General features: G+C 45.4%; 1 protein-coding gene across 1 annotated transcript in view; it reads left to right on the top strand.

Annotated features, from left to right (window-relative positions):
• The first annotated feature begins 402 nt into the window (after positions 1-402).
• Positions 403-19,712, top strand: part of SLC2A10 (solute carrier family 2 member 10) — a 30,866-nt gene continuing 11,556 nt past the window's right edge. The window contains exon 1 of the mRNA XM_089518505.1: positions 403-589. Coding sequence (XP_089374631.1) covers positions 586-589 — 4 coding nt within the window. The 5' untranslated portion in view covers positions 403-585. The remainder of the gene's footprint in view (positions 590-19,712) is intronic.

Here is a 19,712-nt window from a genome sequence, read left to right as displayed (position 1 = left end):
TCTAGATTTATCTACATATTGTAGCTATATAGATGGTTATATATTTATATAAGATGATATACTATATCTATAGATAATACAGATAGATATATTGGTAGCAAAGGAATCATAGATAGATATAGATATAGATGCTTCCTTTGCTGCCAAATAATGGAGCTCAGAGTGAAGGCTAGTTGTGAACATCAACATCTCTAAACAATTCTTGCCAACACACAATCAATCAATCAATCAATCAATCTGATATCTATCTATTGGCCCCGGTGCAGCAACAAACTACCCTTCCCAGAATTCCATAGCCTTGAGCCAGAAAAGAGTTAAAGCGCTGCCAAACCGGGTTATTTCTCCAGTGTGGATGCAGCCGGATGCGAGTTCCCCATCAGCTCCTCCCAGGGCAGGGATCGGAGTGGAGCTCCAGGGGCTGGAATGCGGGAGGCGCCTCCTCTCCTTTCCTTTCAACGATGGAGGACTGAGCTGTTGCTGCTGGGCTTCCCGGAGGGATCCTAGTCAGCCCCCCTGGTGTGGCTCTGCTCTGGATTGGGAACTTTTGCACTCAGCTCTGCCCTCCTCCTCTCTGCCAGCCTCGCCATGGGTAAGTAGAGAACCCTCCCTCTAGAAAAGAAAGGCTGGGGGAGTTGTAGAAAAGACCTCTTTATTTTGGGCTCCGTTTGTTGGCTGGTTTCAAGGGCGGAGGAAGGGAGAAGCCTCAGGACTTAGAAAAGTTACTTTGGGGGGACTTTGATCCTGCTGGCATCTTTTCCCTCCATCTCCACGAAGAACCGTTAACTTTTCTTCCCTTCTCGCAGGAGGATGTTTGTAAAAGAAAACCTCTCTCTCCTCTGAGTTTCCTCTCCAAGTTTGGCTCTCTTTCTGCTTTCCCATCCCCCCCCCCCCCCTTCCATGCTCTTCCCAATGGTCATACTGGAAGCAGCTGTATCCTCTCAGCCAGGGCCTAAATAAAGGCACATGGTTCCCACCTTGGAAGCTAAGCAGAGTCAGCCCTGGTTAGTACTTGTAGGGGTGACCGCCAACACATCCCAGGTACTGTGGGCTGTATTTCAGAGGAAGGAACTGCCAAAGCCACCTTGGACTTGGTTGCTAGCTGCCCTCCAGTTGGCCTCAACTTACTGTGACTCTGGATAATTATTATTATTATCCTGCCCCTCTGCACAATGCAACCGGGGAGGTTTACAACATTAAAATATACATTCCAATAAAAATACATTCCATATCCCACAATCCCACCCCACCCCCTTTAAAATACAATTAATACATCTCCAAGCCCCCCTCTCCACCACTCTGCTCAAATCCTGTAGGATCCTGCCTGTGGCCTCCTTGAATGAGTCCATCCGTCTGACCTGTGGTTCTCCTTTCTTTCTACTTCCTTCCGCCTTTCCTAGCATTCCTGGTCTTTTTGAGTGAGCTGCACCTTCCAAACCCTACACAATTCATGGGGTCACCGTAAGCTGGCAGGTGACTTGAAGGCATGCACACATACACAGTTGGCCCTCCATATTCACTGGCGTTAGGGGCACAGGACCCCTGTGAAAGTAAAAACAAACCCCACAAATAACAAAAACAATGTTTTCACCTGAGAGAACACCTCTCTAGGTCTTCCAGTGCAACATTTGGTTAATGTTGACCATAGAGTTGCACTGGAGGACCTAGAGATTCCTAGAGAGAACATACCAATACAATCTGTGAATAATCAAATCCACAAAAGTCAAACCTGCAAATGAGGAGGAATGACTGTGTTATGTCAGCTATTCTCTCCTTGCCATTGTATCTGATTTGGCTTTTCAAGAATGCACTAAGAAAGAAAGATGCAGAAGTCCTTTTGGTAAAATGTGGTCCTTCTTTGAATTCCAGGAAATAGCAAAAACATGTACAGCCCTCTCTTCCCTTATGCGAGGGATCTATTCCGGACCCCTCCGCATAAGGGAAATTATGTGAATGAAAACAATGGGGCTTGTGCACACGGCATGGTGTGGCCATGGGTGCATGCACCACTACTTTTCTGATGCACGGCTTTCAGCATAAACTGAAATCTGTGTATGGTATGCGCGCGTATGACATGGGCGCACTGTACCTTTCTATACTGCTTATCAGTGAGCACTAAGTCAGTGGTCCCCAAGCTGTGCTCTTTAAGGGCTTTTGGACTTCGATTCCCACAATCCCAAAGTATTGGCCAACATGGTTGAGGATTCTGGGAGCTGAAGTCCAAAATGTCTTAAAGGCCACCGTTTGGGGACCACTTCTCTAAGCCTTGGAGCCCTGCCTGGGATCGATCTCACAACCTTGTGGTTGGAGGACCGTCACTTAACCACTGAACCATCAGGGCTTCCTAAGGTGACACCTGGAGGCAAAAGACAAGATGGCCCTTCTTCCTTCCACACGTAGAAGTTGACTGGACTGATACTTTGAGCCTTATGTCAACACTGGCAACGGTAGAGGGCAACTGAGCCAGGCCTGAAGGCAGCAGACAGGTTAAATGGAACAGAACATACTATGTGGCACACACAGCTCTGTCTTCCAGGAGCAGGGAAATAGCAAGGAACCTGGGAAATCCGATAGGGGAGGGTGCCACTGCTATTACCTAATGGCAGGACTGGAGCTCCCTGTAAGGACTGAGCCCTCAAGAGGACTAATGGAGCAGTCCAGTGGCTCCTCTGTTTTTGGTCCTGTGGGACAGAGTTTGGAGTACCGTATATACTTGATTATAATACTTGATGGGCCTCAGAGGGAGCCATCAGGCAGACCCAGCAACATCAAGGTCTGCCTGAAGGAAGAGGCCCCTCCCTCTTCAACTGTCATCTCGGCCTCAGAGGGAGCCATCAGGCAGACCCAGCAACATCTTGGACTGCCTGAAGGAAGAGGCCCCTCCCTCTTCAACTGTCATCTCGGCCTCAGAGGGAGCCATCAGGCAGACCCAGCAACATTGGGGACTGCCTGAAGGAAGAGGCCCCTCCCTCTTCAACTGTCATCTCGGCCTCAGAGGGAGCCATCAGGCAGACCCAGCAACATCGGGGACTGCCTGAAGGAAGAGGCCCCTCCCTCTTCAACTGTCATCTCGGCCTCAGAGGGAGCCATCAGGCAGACCCAGCAACATCGGGGACTGCCTGAAGGAAGAGGCCCCTCCCTCTTCAACTGTCATCTCGGCCTCAGAGGGAGCCATCAGGCAGACCCAGCAACATCGGGGACTGCCTGAGAGCTGGTGGAGGACTACTTCTGCCGCTGCCCCCCCCCATGTCACCTGGGAAGAAGCTCCCCAGAACTGCGGAGGACTATCTTGCCGCTGTGGTGGCTTTTTACCAGGGGGGAGGGGTCAATGAGAGAGGGGTGTTTTTATGTATTCTTAATTGTTTTATTGATATTTGCTGTGAACCGCCCTGATCTATGGAAGGGCGGTATAAAAATAAAAAATTTATTATTATTTTATTATTATAAGTCAATCTCATGTATAAGTCGAGGGCAGGTTTTGGTGCGAGCATTATGGATTTTGATATGATCTGTGGATAAGTTGAGGGTAAAAATTATGGGCATGTATCAAAGAATCCAAAAGATGAAGCAAAGGAAAGCAATGCCAAAGAATTTACCAAATTCCAGTAGGCATAACTGTTTGCGTTCATATTAAAGGCTGGATGGATGAGAGAATAAAGAGGGGCTCAGTGCTTCTAGGACAGATTACACTCTTGCCTTTCACCAGGGACTGGTTCCTTTTTTATAAGTGTTAAAATACAGTACTTACATTGACTTGTGGATAAATTGACTCAGTTTTTTTGGGTCAATTTCCCCCCTAAAATCTTTAGACTTGTACAAGTATATATAATAGTTCTAGTTCTGCTGTGTAGGGTGTGTTGCTAAATATGATTTGTCCTCCTCTTAAGGACCTTTCACACTGATTTTGTTTGCTTGTTGTGTGCCTTCAAGTCATTTCTGACTTGTGGCAACCCTAAGGCAAACCTAACCCTGGGGGCTTGGAAGGTGAGTGAATACCCAGTTCCAGAGCCCACTGGAAGATGCTATATTCCACATCTAGGACTGAACAGAAGTAGCTAGATCAAGGATGCTCAATACTGGTACCGTATTTTCCAGCGTATAAGACGACTGGGCGTCTAAGATGACCCCCAACTTTTCCAGTTAAAATATAGAGTTTGGGATATACACACAGTATAAGACTACCCCTCTTCCAACGCACACCAAATAAAAATTAAAAAAAACATCAGATTTGATTTCAACATGGTAATTTTAATTCAAATGACATGCAAGTACTTAGCAGGAAAATTTCTTGTATACAAAGCCTGCTTGGATTGGTCAGCTCTCCCTGCCTGCCCAGCCTTTCCTGTCTCCAAGACTATCAAAGTGGTAGCTGCTTTCATACGATCGTCACATACGGTGGGGAAGTGGCCGCAGCCATTTTTGAGCTCCCTCCACCATATGTGGCAACCGCAGATTCTCCAGTCCGGCTCAGAAGTTTCGGCACCTGTCCTATAAGACGGCGTATAAGACGACCCCCGACTTTTGAAAAGATTTTCCTGGGTTAAAAAGTAGTCTTATTCGCCAGAAAATACAGTAGTTCCATTTTTCTGTCCTTTGAATCCCGTGGGAGCCACACAGATTGCTAGAAATGCCCCCCCTCCCCCCCCAAAAAATGGAGAAAAACAAAACTGGAACTGTTTTGAAGTCTGGTTCTGGTTTTGAAAAACTGGTGTTAGTGAATTAATCACAATTTACTTTTCTTTTTCCTTTCCTTTCTTGGTAAAAAAGGGTAGTTGGTAGTGTGGCATTGTAGAATACAGAAACAATTTTGGGGTTGCATGCCCCTGTGAAGCTGAACTGGGCTTGCCCTAGATCCAAGCTTACTAAGGCTTTTTTGTATCATGGATTCTGATGGGGATCCGCGCCCCCCGCCCCCCATGAACCAGGGACCAGTAGCATAAATGTGCTTGTTGTTGGCACAAATAGATTTTCTGTGCAGTTCACCAGGGACTGGCATAGGGTTGCCATTAGTCAGGACCTCCAAACCGGGACAAATGTAGGACAAAATTTTCAAATGTTGGACTTTTTTTTTTTTTGGTCCTACATTTGAAAAAGAGCCTCGCTGAGGGGAGGATTCCTTCTCCGCCTGGGCTCCATTCTCAGCAAGGACAGAGCCCAGGCGGAGAAGGAATTCTCCCCTCAGAGAGGCTTTCTTTTCCTCCTGTTCTCCGTTTTTGCCAACGGAGCCCAGGGGGAAAAGAATCCTTGCTGAAGGGAGGATTCCTTCTCCGCCTGGGCTCCGTTCTCAGCAAGGACAGAACCCAGGCGGAGAAGAAATTCTCCCCTCAGGGAGGCTTCCCCCCCTCCCCCGACTGGGCTCCATTTTTGCCCAAGGCCTGGCTGGGGCCTGGGAGACAGCGTCTCCCAAGCCCCAGAGAAGCCTTGGAGGACTCTGCTGCCACAGAGCCGCCTCCAGGGCCTCGCTGGAGCCTGGGAGACAGCGTCCCCCAAGCCCCAGAGAAGCCTTGGAGGACTCTGCTGCCGCGGAGCCGCCTCCAGGGCCTCGCTGGAGCCTGGGAGACAGCGTCCCCCAAGCCCCAGAGAAGCGTTGGAGGACTCTGCTGCCGAGGAGCCGCCTCCAGGGCCTCGCTGGAGCCTGGGAGACAGCGTCCCCCAAGCCCCAGAGAAGCCTTGGAGGACTCCGCTGCCGCGGAGCCGCCTCCAGGGCCTCGCTGGAGCCTGGGAGACAGCATCCCCCAAGGCCCAGAGAAGCCTTGGAGGACTCCGCTGCCACGGAGCCGCCTCCAGGGCCTCGCTGGGGGGGCGTCCCGGGGGTGGGGCCAAACCGGGACGGGACCGTGTGGACCCGCCCCAAACCGGGAAAGTCCCGCCCCCAGGCAGGATATGGCAAGCCTAGACTGGCACCAGTCCAGGATATGCCACTTTGAGTTGTACTACCCTAAATCTCTAAAGTAAGCACTTTTCCCTTTAAGGTTGCAGTCATGCCTTTGGCCCTCTGTATCCATGGATGCTGAAAATATGTGTTGTTTTTTTTAATTCCAAAAAGCAAATCTTGTTTTTGTCATTTTATACAATGGACACCGTTTTACTACACTATTGTATATAATGAAATTTAATGAGATTTAAGCATCCACAGATTTTGGTATCCATACAAGGTCCTCAACCTACATTTCAGAAGATACCAACAGCCCACTGTACTGTGTGGATTTATTTGGACCCCAGTAAGGAGAGTGTGGCTTACTTCGCAGTAAACAGGCATAAGTGGACATAAGGCTGCAATTCATGTATGTTGCCTAGATAATCTTTTTTCATGTAGCTCCCAGAGACAGAAAATTGGCACCCGGATGTGTTTAAGTTGTCCAGCCCTCTGACAGAAATACTGGAAGAGCAGTGCATGGATATATTGAAGACAGCATTCTACAGTTTTAATTTTTAAAAAAGCACAACTGCTTTACATACATTAGTCTAAATATACAGCACAGATGTACATGCATATGCTCAAAATTAAGTCTCAATGAGTTCAATAGGACTTCTACTAAACGTGTGCCTTTCAAAAATATAGTTCTTAAAATAAAGTAAACAATATTGGAAAGCCTTGATGGAATTAATATTTTATTTATATTGTTCTTTATGTGCCCCTGTGTGTAGGGAGTGGTTATTCCTGTTATTACCCCTAAAGTTTTAGGTTAGGCTAGGCTAGGCAGGTGTCCCTTATTATTAGAAATTCCCTTATTTGAAGACTGGAAAGTTTGCCCTTTATAGGACTGACCAGTGTCCCTTATTATGAGGGATATCCCCTATTTAAGGGTTAGAAAGGTTTTTTCCCCTATTTAGACTGAAGGAGATCCAAAAAGTCCTGTAATTGGGGGTGGGTGGGACTTCATAAAGGCAGAAATGTGTGCATCATTTCATTTATGAAATTAGTTTTACAGGGAAAGACATGGCTAAGCAAAGTGAAATCAACACTTTCCTTTGGTATGTAGAACACAAACTACTTAATAGCTACTTCTGGTTTGTCAGCCCTGCATGTTGTGAATTTTGACTGTCTCTAATTGCTATTTTGAAAATGTGGCAATACTGTACTAAGATATGGCAGGACATAAATCAACTTAATAATTTTTAGAACAAACCTGTAAAATCTAAAGAAATTCAGCAAACAAGCCACACATACGCCATATATACTGTAAAGCCACCCTCCCAATCTGGTAACCCTAGGTATGTGTGCTGGGGATGGTGAGACTTGTAATCCAACTCTTCTAGAGGTCACTTCTTGGGAAACATTGCTCTAGCTCGGGGTAGGCAACCTTTTTGGGCCGGGCGCCGGGTTGCTGTCCCTCAGGCGACTGGGGGGCCGAAGCCGGGGGTGGAGCTTCCACCCTCCGGGGGCGGGGCCACATGCCAGGGGTGGAGCTTCCACCCTCCAGGGCGGGGCCGCATGCCGGGGGTGGAGCTTCCACCCTCCGGGGGTGGGGCCACATACCGGGGGGGGCTTCCACCCTCCGGGGCGGGGCCACGTGCCGGGGGTGGAGTTTCACCCTCCGGAGGCCCGGCCTCCCCATCTTTGCAGGCCCTGTCAGAGGCCGGCAAAAAAGCCTCTTGGAGGACCCCAGCGACGGCACCGGGCCTCCTGGAGGCCCGCTGCCACCGCTGGAGCCCTGTTGGAGGGCGCCACCAACGGCATCGGGCCTCCAGGAGGCCTGCTGCCGCTGCCAGAGTCCTCAAACAGGGCTGTGACGGCGGCATTGTACCTTCCAGGGGCCCGCTGCCGCCGCCGGAGCCCTGTTTGAGGGCGCCAGCGACGGCATCAGGCCTCCAGGAGGCCCGATGCTGTCGCCGGGGCCTTCGAAAAGGGCTCCGATGGCTTCAGCGGGCCTTCCAGAGGCCCGATGCGGCCGTCGGAGCCCTCTTTGAGGGCGCCAGCGACGGCATCGGGCCTCCAGGAGGCGGGATGCCCTCGCCGGGGCCCTCGAACAGGGCTCCGACGGCTTCAGCGGGCCTTCCAGAGGCCCGATGCGGCTGTCGGAGCCCTCTTTGAGGGCGCCAGCGACGGCATCGGGCCTCCTGGAGGCCCGATGCCGTTGCCGGGGCCCTCGAACAGGGCTCCGACGGCTTCAGCGGGCCTTCCAGAGGCCCGATGCGGCCGTCGGAGCCCTATTCGAGGGCTCCCTCGGCCGCATCGGGCCTCCTGGAGGCCGAAGTCTCGCGCGACCTTGTTTGAGGTCGCGTGAGACTGCACCTCTGGGCGCCGCCATTTTGGGCGAAAAAATGGCGGCGCCCAGAGTGGCAATAAGCCGCTCTGGGCACCGCCATTTTTTTGCCCAAAATGGCACCGAACTCTCGCGTGACCTCAAAGAAGGTCGTGCAAGAGTTCTGCGCCATTTTGGGCGAAAAATGGCGGAGCCCAGTGCGGCTTTTTGCCACTATGGGCGCCGTTATTTTTTGCGCGGCGACAGCGGTGGCAACCGCCCCCGGGGGCCGCAACGAAGGCCTCCGGGGACCGCATCCGGCCCACAGGCCGGAGGTTGCCGACCCCTGCTCTAGCTCAAAGCCATAATCATATCTTTCAATAGACTGTGCCTTCCACAAATCCAGCTCTACAACTACTTTCTTGGGTTCTCTCTCTGTTGTCCCCTATTCCTATGGTAATAGTAGATTTGTCATGTTACCAGGAAGGTACATGATTAAAGTATCTCATTTCTACATTTCATTGTCACACTTTGGGAAACCCCTGTCTTAACAACAACCTCAGGGAATTTAGTTGATGTTGCTTAGGTTGCAGCTGACAATTTTATGTGTGGTATAAATGAAACAACATATAGTGAGTGATAGTACAGTACCTATATTTCTTGAAACTTGTTTCCAATTTCTGTGCCAAGTTTTGGGAAATTCATGCAGAATGGACCAAAACCAGCAATGTTGCTGATCAGTCCTGAACTTGCATGAAAATGTTTTGTGTTTCAGCTGTTGATGAGTTAGGACTGCAGTGTAATTCTTTGTTGAATGAAGGTAGTCTCCCCTAACCTGGTGTAGCTGGCTGGGGAATTATGGATGTGGTACTCTAACACATCTGGAGGGTAACAGTTTGGGGCTGGCTACATTAAGGAACCAGAAACTACATAGCTGAGGGCCTGCATATCTCTTGGATCCTTTTGTCCTCAGCCAGCTTTCCCTAATGCCAAGAGCGCTAAAGCTCTCCTGCAGTTTTTCATGGCTTCTCGGAGCTCAACAATGTTTTCTTCCCTTGGTTTTTGGACTACAACTTCCTGAACCAGTCCACCATGCTAGTCGTCATGCTGGCTGGGCAGATCTAGGTGTTATAGCTAAGTACTTCTTCAAGTTCTGAACCTTCTGAGTCACAGCACTGAAACTTCGCAATCCTCTTCCAAAGGAGGCTCACCTGACAGCCATGCTTGTTTATAGTTTTTGATATGGGGCAAAGACTTTTTTAAAAAGCCACAGGCGTTTAGATCTCTTAGTTTTAGAACTAAAGAATATTTATTATTATTATTATTATTAAAATACATTTAAGCCAGCATGAATTTTTAAGGCAGGAGTAGGGAACCTATGGCTTTCCAGATGTTAGCTGGACTGTTCATCTCATAATCATTTACCATGCTAGCACTGACTGATGGGAGTTACAATTCAGCAATGTTTCGAGGTCCACAAGCTGCCCATCCCTGTTTCACATTATCTTTATTTTTTGTATTCATGAATTTGTTTTTATCTGCTGCTGTCCACCACCCCAATTTTATAAACTTTTGTTATGAGTTTCATTGTTTTCAGTATCTGGGATCTTTATGTTTCTGGTACAATAAATAAATTTAATGAATAAATGCATGCCAATAATTACCTTTTTAGGCTGCAGTTTTGTATGCACCTCTGTGGAAATAAATCCCATTGACCTCAGTGGAACTTATTTCTGCTTAGACATATATAGGATTCCTCTAAGTGTTCACCACCTGACATGTGTGGCCAGCTGCACTTGTGAGTATTTGGTTATGGAACAGCTTGGTGGCATAATGCTGTTGTGGATTTCATGGGCATTGTTGCTCTAGTAAGCCATGCTTTGCCAGTTATTCCTCTGCTTCGTATTTCCCACTTTCCTTTTAATACAACCACTGTTTAGTAACAAGGTGCATTTTAATCAAAGCTCACAAACCATTAGTAGCCATAACAGTAGTGGGAATTGCAGGTGAGTCTAAGGCGGGATACAGACCGCTGCTTTGCGGCGGTCTCCCGCCAGCGCCATTTGCTCCGTGAGGGAGCCGCAGCAGCCAAACCGCGCGGCTCCCGCGCGGAGCAAAAAAGAAGCTCCATTTCGGAGCTTCTTTTTGCGGCGCCTTTATGACGTCGCGAGGCGCCGCTGGCGCATTCGCGACGTCATAGGCGCCGCGACACGTCTGGACGCTATGCGTCCAGTACGTAAACATGGCGGCCCCCATGTGGAAGGGGCGCCGCCATGTTGTACGTATTCTATACGTACTAGGGTTAGGGGGGTGCGGAAGCACCGCCCCTTCCTAACCCTAGTACGTATAGAAGACGTACTATATGGCGGTTTGTATCCCGCCTAACTGAATCAGCTGCAGTATTCACAGAAACACCATATGCACCTAATAGAGTTTGCAGGTAGAAACTAATGATCCTTTCCAGTTTTTTGCAAAGCTCTTTTACCCATCCTGAATAAATATAATTTGTAATTGGCTACCTGTGCACAGGAAGAGTTTCCAACAGCACTGACAGGTGCACAGACAGCATGCCTTCTCCGTATGTGTCACAAGGGAAATAAAAGATAGAAGTTATTCTGAAAGCAATGTAGTAAATGCTAATTTATTTAACAACAAAAAGTAGTGTATGGTAACACACTATGCCAAATGCACTAATGACTGTAAAAATTGACACATAAATTTTAACACCCCAGAAAGTAAAGCATTGCCATATTACATCTCCATTTCTAGAAGTTTTACTTTTGAAATAATTATAAGACCAGTATTTCAGACTGAAAGTTCCAAGTTTGCAATCTCAAGCATGCTTACTTAGAATTAAATCCTTCTAATCGCCATGGGATGTCCTGTTAAGGAAAAAGCAACATGGGACATACAGTGATTGAAATAAAACATGTATGTGAGAGTCAAAGTGACTCAGCAGAAGCAAGTAGCAACCACACAGGTGTACATGGTAATACAGTTAACAAGTCCTAAATGCCAAGGACAGAAATGCAAAGTGGTTAATTGAACACACCTGAGAATTGTTAAGTGGTCAAGGCTGAGATGATGAAATCATCTAATCTGGATAGAAACAAGAGAACCAATGGGAATGATGTACACGCCTACTGGGTGGAAACAGACAACAGTAGGTGGTACCTTGATTTGACTATATTAATGACTATAGATCCCAATGTGTTTTGTGGGTAGTAGTTGTGGATAGTAGGAGTGAGGTGTATTGTTGTGTTGGATAGTTTGGAGCTGTGTATATAGTAGAATAAAGTAGATCTTTTATATAAGACTACTGAGTTGTCTGGTGTCTTGGGTGAAGCTACAAGAGCCAGCAGGACCCTCCTGAAGAAGGGTGAAGACTTCTGTGGAAGCAAGAGTGAGAAGGCTTGGAGAGTTTGTCGGGGTCTTCAGCCTGTTCTCTGCAACTCTTGCAAAGATATAACAACTGGCCAAAACTGGTCAGCGTGGTGCACAACCAGGTGGTGAGTTCCAGGCCAGAGGTGAAGAGCCACAACTCCCATCATCCCTGACAAGGGTTATGGGCCCAGTCACTGCAGCACCCAGCATCCACAGAAGCTGAAAGTTCCAGAGAGTGGAAGACAGATCAGAGCAAGCTGTTTACGCTGCACTGAAAAGCTCCGTGAGTAACTCCTCCTGTGTTTTGATTAAGCCCGAAAGGGGTCAGCTGTGCATACTCAGAAGGACTGTGTCAATTGAGTCACTGCACAAATTAAAATGGAGATTTTGAAGTTTAGCAAATTGAATAGAAGCAACTACTCCACCTGGAAGATTTATGCCCAGTCTCTGCTAGTAAAAGAAAGTTTATGGGCCACTGTTGAAGCAGGATTGCCAGCCGCAGCAACTGCAGCTACGAAAGAGAAAGATAGTAAAGCTAAGGCTTGTCTTTTCCTAATGCTGGAAGAAGACTTGATTAACGATGTTAGAGATAAGGAAACCGCCAAAGAAGTGTGGGACACTCTGCAGAGATTACACACTCCTTCAACTGCCTTTGCAAAAATGCTGTGGTCAAAAAGAATTTATAGGCAGAAGATGCAAAAAGGGCAATGTGTGAAAGAGCATTTGAGAAACATGCAAGATTTATTTGTCCAGGCTGAGCTTAGAGGCGTCGAAATTAGCAGAGAACAACAGTGTTATATCTTGATTGAGTCCCTAGACCCTACTTGGGGCAACATCACAAATGCTCTGCAAAACTTACCAACTGAAGAATTAACGAGAGACTTAGTTGTGGCCAGAATTCTGGAAGAGAACCAAAGGAGACTGTCCGAGAGAGACGAGGCTCCAATATCCAAGAGTGTGCCGAGAGAGCAAGCCAAGCCTGATGTGCATGGGCTGGACCAGGCAGCTTCTTTGAGGGAGCAACGGAGATGTTTTTACTGTAAAAAGATTGGACACCTGCGGAGGCACTGCAAGCTTTTGGCTGCTGAGAGAAGCAAGCAAGAGAGCAGTTGGCAACCTCGACATGACCAGAGGCAGAAGCAATCCAAGCCGCCTTTTTTGAAGGACAATAGAAATAATAATAAGGTGTTTGCCACCATGATAAAAGAAAGACAAAAAGCAAATTCAAAATGGCTCGTAGATTCTGGAGCTTCGTCCTCTATGTGTAATAACATTAATTTAATTAGTGAGAGAAAGCCAGCCAATGTTAATGCCGTAGTTTTGGCTGATGGGAATGAGCTTAATACTGTAAATCAAATGGGAACAGTTTACATTCCAGGGTTGAAAGAAAACTTTAATGATGTTTTGCATGTTAAGGAATTAGAAAACAACTTGTTATCAGTGAGCAAATTAACAGACAGAGACTACATAGTCACTTTTGAAAAGAACTTGTGTAAAATAACTTTGAATGGGGAACTGCGTGGCATAGGCTTAAAGAAGGATAAGCTTTATTTCCTGGAAGAAAATGTTGATAGTTATAAGATTGAGAATGCCAACAATATTGACAATGTGCCATTGCACAAAGACTGCATACATGAGCTGCATAGAAAATTTGGCCATGCAAGTTTTAAGAGTTTAAAAAGTTTAATAAGCATGTGTCCAGATTTGAAAGTAGCAGAATGTAAAAATCATTTAGACTGTACTGTATGTAACCAAGTGAAGGTCAGAGCGTATCCAGTTGCCAAGAAGTCAAAGAGGATTGCTCAAAGGCCATTTCAATATGTACATGTTGATGTAGCCCAAGCTAATTGTTTGTCACTAGGGGGAAGCAAATATTTTCTTGTAATTGTTGATAGATTTTCAAGATTTGCATATGTAAGAATATTGAAAAATAAGTCAGAAGCTGGGCAAAGTTTAAAAGCATGGGTCAGGATGATAGAAAGACAGTTTGATAGTCAAGTTGGGACTATTATCACAGATAGAGGTGGCGAATTTTTAAATAATCAACTGTATAATTGGTTCCAGAAGGTGGGGATAAGACATGAAACCACCAATCCTGCTTGTCCAAGTGAGGATGGTTTAGCAGAGAGAAAAATCCAGGACATCAAAAGGATTTCTGCATGTTTGATGGCAGATGCAGGCGTTGGAGAAAGCTTCTGGGGTGAAGCTACGCTAACTGCAATACATATAAGTAATAGATTGTACCATTCAGAAATTGATGACATTCCCTACAGAGTTTTGTATGGGAGAGTGCCAAATTTCAAGTATCTAAGAGTTTTTGGTCAATTTGCACATGTGCACATTCCTGCCTGTTTTAGGAGGAAAGGAGCCCAAAAGCAAAAGGCTGATGTTCCTAGGGTATTCAGGAAACAGCTACAAGTTTCTCATGAGAGGAAAAGAGATACAGTACTCCAGGTCTGCAAATTTTGAGAGACATGCTGGCTGGGACAAGCTGCATGCCAATAAGGAAGTGTTTTTGAGATTAGGTAGCTCAAGTGAGCAGCAAGCACAGACTGAACCAACTTCAGGAAACGGAGGGGTATCAGTCAAGCCAGAAGCCTCAACTAGCAGTAGTGGTAGTACCTCAGATGGAGAGACACAAACAAGACCAGTTACCACAAGGATGACAGAAGACAAGAGGTTTAGCAAGAAGACAGCAACTTCTAGTGCAGACAGTGATGAGGAAAGAGGCAGAACAACAGAATTCGTACCCAGGCGTAGTCACAGAGTTAGGAAGTCACCAGATAGGTTTGTTGTGACACAGGCAAGAGCTTGTACAGTAGTAGAAGAGCCTGAAAGTTTTGAAGAGTTAGAAATTTTTTCTAGGGAAGAACAAGAAAGATGGTGTGATGCAATGGAAAGTGAGTTTAGTTGTTTAGTGAACAAAAATGTGTTTGAGATTGTGAATAGGCCCAAAGATAAGAAAGTGATTGGTTGTAAATGGGTGTATAAGAGAAAGGAAATGCCTGATGGAAGCATCAAGTACAAGGCAAGATTGGTAGCTAAGGGTTTTGCACAACAACAGCATGAGAATTTTGATAAGACTTATTCTCCAACAGCAAAGCCAGAAAGTTTGAGAATGGTGTTAGCTGTAGCAGCAAAAAGGAACTTGATAGTGGAGCATTTTGATTTTGAAACGGCTTATTTAAATGCAAATTTGGATGAAGAAATTTTTATGGAACAGCCACAAGGGTTTGAAGAGAATGGAAGTCAGAAAGTTTATAGGTTGAAGAAGGCATTGTATGGTTTGAAACAAAGTGCTAGAGCTTGGAATTTGTGTATCAATGATGAGCTAGTGAAGTTAGGTTACAAGAGAAGCGTGGCAGATGCATGTGTTTATACAAAAGGAGACATAGTGCTTGTGATTTATGTTGATGACTTGTGCGTGGCAGCAAAGTCAAAACAGGACATAGAGTCAGTAAAGAGAGAGTTATCAGAAAAGTTTGTTTTGAAAGACTTAGGTTTGTTAAAGTCATATTTAGGCATCAATGTTGAGTGGACACAAGAGGGACATTGTTTATTGAGTCAGAGAAAGAAGATTGAGAACTTGATAGAAAAGTGTGGTCTACAGAATGCCAAGATAGTAAAAGCTCCAATGACAACTGGTTTCATTTCAGAACCAACAACCAGAGATTTTGAGGACAAGACATTTTTCAGGAGCATCATAGGATCACTTCAGTTCATTTCTTGCCACACTAGACCAGACATTGCGTTTTCTGTTAACGTTTTATCTAGAAGAGTTTGCAATCCTAAAGTTGAGGATTGGACAGCTGTGAAACACTTGTTGAGATACTTGAAAGGAACACTAGACAAAAGGTTGATCATAAGAAGCAGCAACGCAGATCTAGACTGTTTTGTAGATAGTTCATTTGCATCAGAATTAGGAGACAAGAAATCAGTGACAGGAATGATCATCAAATATAGTGAAAGTCCCATAGTATGGAGAAGTAGAAAACAAACAAACGTAGCGCTAAGTACTTCTGAATCAGAATTTGCAGCACTGAATGAAATTGTAAATGAGGTACAATGGATTGAACAATTGCTAATTGACCTGAATGAAAAATTTAGAATTCCAGTTGAAATTCAAGAAGATTCACAATCTTGCATAGCAATGGCTGAAACAGAAAGTTTGAAAAACAGAACCAAATATGTGGGTGTAAGGTACCAAAATGTAAGAGACATGGTTCAAAAAGGAGAAATAGAGTTAAGGTACATAGAAACACAATATAACATAGCGGATTTGTTTACAAAAGCACTAACAGTGGATAAACATGAAAGGTTAACACAAATGGTTGGAATGACATTTTAAGCCACATACAGTACAATATTTTATTTCGGAGGGGATTGTTAAGGAAAAAGCAACATGGGACATACAGTGATTGAAATAAAACATGTATGTGAGAGTCAAAGTGACTCAGCAGAAGCAAGTAGCAACCACACAGGTGTACATGGTAATACAATTAACAAGTCCTAAATGCCAAGGACAGAAATGCAAAGTGGTTAATTGAACACACCTGAGAATTGTTAAGTGGTCAAGGCTGAGATGATGAAATCATCTAATCTGGATAGAAACAAGAGAACCAATGGGAATGATGTACACGCCTACTGGGTGGAAACAGACAACAGTAGGTGGTACCTTGATTTGACTATATTGATGACTATAGATCCCAATGTGTTTTGTGGGTAGTAGTTGTGGATAGTAGGAGTGAGGTGTATTGTTGTGTTGGATAGTTTGGAGCTGTGTATATAGTAGAATAAAGTAGATCTTTTATATAAGACTACTGAGTTGTCTGGTGTCTTGGGTGAAGCTACAAGAGCCAGCAGGACCCTCCTGAAGAAGGGTGAAGACTTCTGTGGAAGCAAGAGTGAGAAGGCTTGGAGAGTTTGTCGGGGTCTTCAGCCTGTTCTCTGCAACTCTTGCAAAGATATAACAACTGGCCAAAACTGGTCAGCGTGGTGCACAACCAGGTGGTGAGTTCCAGGCCAGAGGTGAAGAGCCACAACTCCCATCATCCCTGACATGTCCTTCTTATACCTAGGATCCAGTTGGAAGGGTTGGGGCCAGAGGGAGTGAATTGCTCTGTTCTTAATGAAAGCAGTATCTTTGTTTAGTCCATTGGTTTCAATGGAATCTATGTCCAGCCCAGTCTGGATCCATCTCAGATAGTTTTGTGAAAGAAAAATAGCATTGTTTTAGAGACTGCACCCTTAAAATAGGGATGGGAATTGTATAGCTCTCTAGATGTTTCTGAACTGCAATTTCTAGCATTCATCACTATATGGTAGACCTGCTGGGAAATGCAGTCCAGAAATATCTGGAGGGCTGCACAATTACCATCCTTGCTCTAAAAGCTAAGGCTATTAGGGCAGTAATCCATTGATCATTGACCCTGGCATGTGAGATCCACTTGTTAATAATTGTAATGCACCAACATTGTGGTGCCTTTAAAGGTACCAACTGAACAAACTAGGGCGTGTTACAGACGGGCCCCTTGAGGTGCCATCATTATGTGCGAGGGGCAGCGCTTCCTCACGTGCCTTGCCCCTCGCGTGTAATGAGTGCGTCAAAATGGCAGTGCCCTTTACAGATGGGTGCCGCCATTTTGATGTCACGGACATACAGCGTCCAGATGTCGCACACTGGAAGTGGCGCTGCGAGTGTGCGCCTCGCGCTTTGCGGCGCCTCATCTGGGGCCCAGGAAGAAGCGCCATTTTGGCGCTTCTTTGTTGCTGTGCTCGGGAACCACGTGGTTTGGCTGCTGCGGTTCCCAGACGCAGCAACCGGCAGTGGCGCAAGACCACCCATTTTGGGCGGTCTGTAACGCGCCTAAGAGCTGCTAGTATTTTCACTGGGCATGGTGATAGTGGTACTGCATAAAGCTACTAACCATTGATGTACTTTGAGACACAGCACCTGTGATCACTTAGCTTTTGATACATAGTGCTGATGATGTGCATTATACTAGAGATGGTTCAGCCATCACAGAGCTATCAGGGATGATTCAGCTCTCTGCATCCGCTGCACATTGGTGACTTAATGATACAAATAATGGGATGTACCAAAACAGAATGGCCTTAGCTTTGTTTAAGATACTGCTGCTGTGGATACATTATGACAAAGCATTCTGCATACTGTTATGAGCAAGAAAACATATCCAGGGGGAGCAGTGTTGGACAAAAAGCAAAGTACAATAATGTCCAAAATCCACAAAACAAAACAAAAACCCTTCATTGTGTCAAACAAAATGCACAAAACACATGATGGAAACTTTTGAAGCTCCACTGGCTTCTTCAGGCAAAAAAAAAAAAAAAAAAAAGTGGGGGTATGATGATGATAGAATTTTGTCATGATGTTTTTCTCAGTTAAGATGGTAACTGCAAGGTACAACTCTAGCATCAGATGTTTGTCTCATTGAAATCTCTGGAATATGATTGTGAAATTTCTTAAGGATTTAAATACAGTGGCTGCAAAAGAATAGCCTGCAATAAAATATTAAGAGTCCAAATTGTTCTTGGTCAGAATATTTCATCCTGTCATCTCCTCCTATCTGAGCTATGGTTTTGCAAAAGTTTGGCCCTATACAGACAGGCCAAAATAAAGCTGCTTCAGGTCACTTTGGAGGTATGGTGTTTCAATGATGCATGAGTCCTAAGAGTCTGGGAGCTGCACCAAAGCTGCACTCCAGTGCTTAGGACTGGAGTGTGGATTTGGTGTGACTTCTGGACTCTTAGGATGCATGTATCATTTAAACAGCATACCTCCAAAGTGACTCGAAGCAGCTTTATGTTGGCCTGTCTGTATCAGGCGATAGTTAGCCTTCAGTGAGAATTCTTCTTGAGATTTTGCTGTGAGCTCTTGCTTCTTGAGATCTTGCTGTGGTTCCTCACCATACATGTATTCCACCATGACAGATTATTTATTTAGATCTTGCCACTATGTCCTAATTGTACTTTCACCCTGTCAACTTGTCACCACAATATTTATGGACAACCTTAGACCCTTTAGATCAGAAGTGAGCAACTGTGGAGGCCTAGGGGACTGCTTTAGCTCCCTAGGAGACCTTGGAGGGCTGCATTCCCCTCCATGGTACATGGGGGCATTTTACCATATTTTTTAGACCCCCCTCAGCAATTTTAGGCCCAGGATAGGCCTTTGTTAACAACAGGAGGTGAGAGGAAGTCATTTCCAGTTTACTACTTGTTTCAAAGATTTTTTGGGACTATACAATAATTCCTTTTTATTGATTATGATGTGTAGGCCAAAGGTTACAATCAAAAGTTCCCCACTCTTGCTAAAACACATCCTGCTAAGGGCTGGCTGGCTGGTTCAAGCTTTTCTTGCTATCCTAGGAACCAAAATTATTATTATTGCACACCCAGGAGCAATTTCTGTCCAGCAGTTCTGTGCCTGAAAACAGAGTTCCATGGTGGGCAGGAATCAATCCAAGACAGATATGAATTGTCTCCAATTATTCCAGTACTGAAATAGGCTTTCCTGGCAAACTACTTCTGAATAAATCTTGCAAAAAAAACCAAAAAAAAAAAACCAACCCAACTACTTTTATAGCCTTAGGGTTGCCATACGTTGGAAATGACTTGAACACATACAACAACATTTGCAAAAGATTAGATGTGAAAATGGGAAAATATATGGAAGTGTGGTGAGATGATACAAGATAGTCAACATGGCAAAGTGCCCATAGGTGGGTGTTCTACTTTGTTGAGCTATTACAACAAAGCACTTCTTTACATGCAAAATTCCTGGCAGGTAGGAAGAAGTGGCACAAAACCAACAAAGATATACAGTATGTAAAGCAATCATTGGTTGGGAAGCTGTTGACATTGGAGTTTATCAGACAAGGGAAATTGGAATTATAATCCAATGGCAATCTGAATGCAATCATGGAGTTTAACTACCATAGACTACCACACACAAATTTGGGCAATGGGAAGTCAGTCCGAGCGCAATCATGGGGTTTCACATTATTATGTGATAGTCTGCCACACGCAAATTTGGGCAATGGCATGCTATTTTGGGGCAATGGGGAGCCAGTTCGAATGCAATGAGCATTCACGTAAGAGTTTATCAAACGGGAAGAATTTCTC

This window comes from Sceloporus occidentalis, unplaced genomic scaffold, assembly GCF_023333645.1.
Source record: "Sceloporus occidentalis isolate IW3139 unplaced genomic scaffold, rSceOcc1.0.p SCAF_3, whole genome shotgun sequence".
Classification (NCBI taxonomy): domain Eukaryota; kingdom Metazoa; phylum Chordata; class Lepidosauria; order Squamata; family Phrynosomatidae; genus Sceloporus; species Sceloporus occidentalis.
This window is presented reverse-complemented; position numbering and strand designations above follow the sequence as displayed.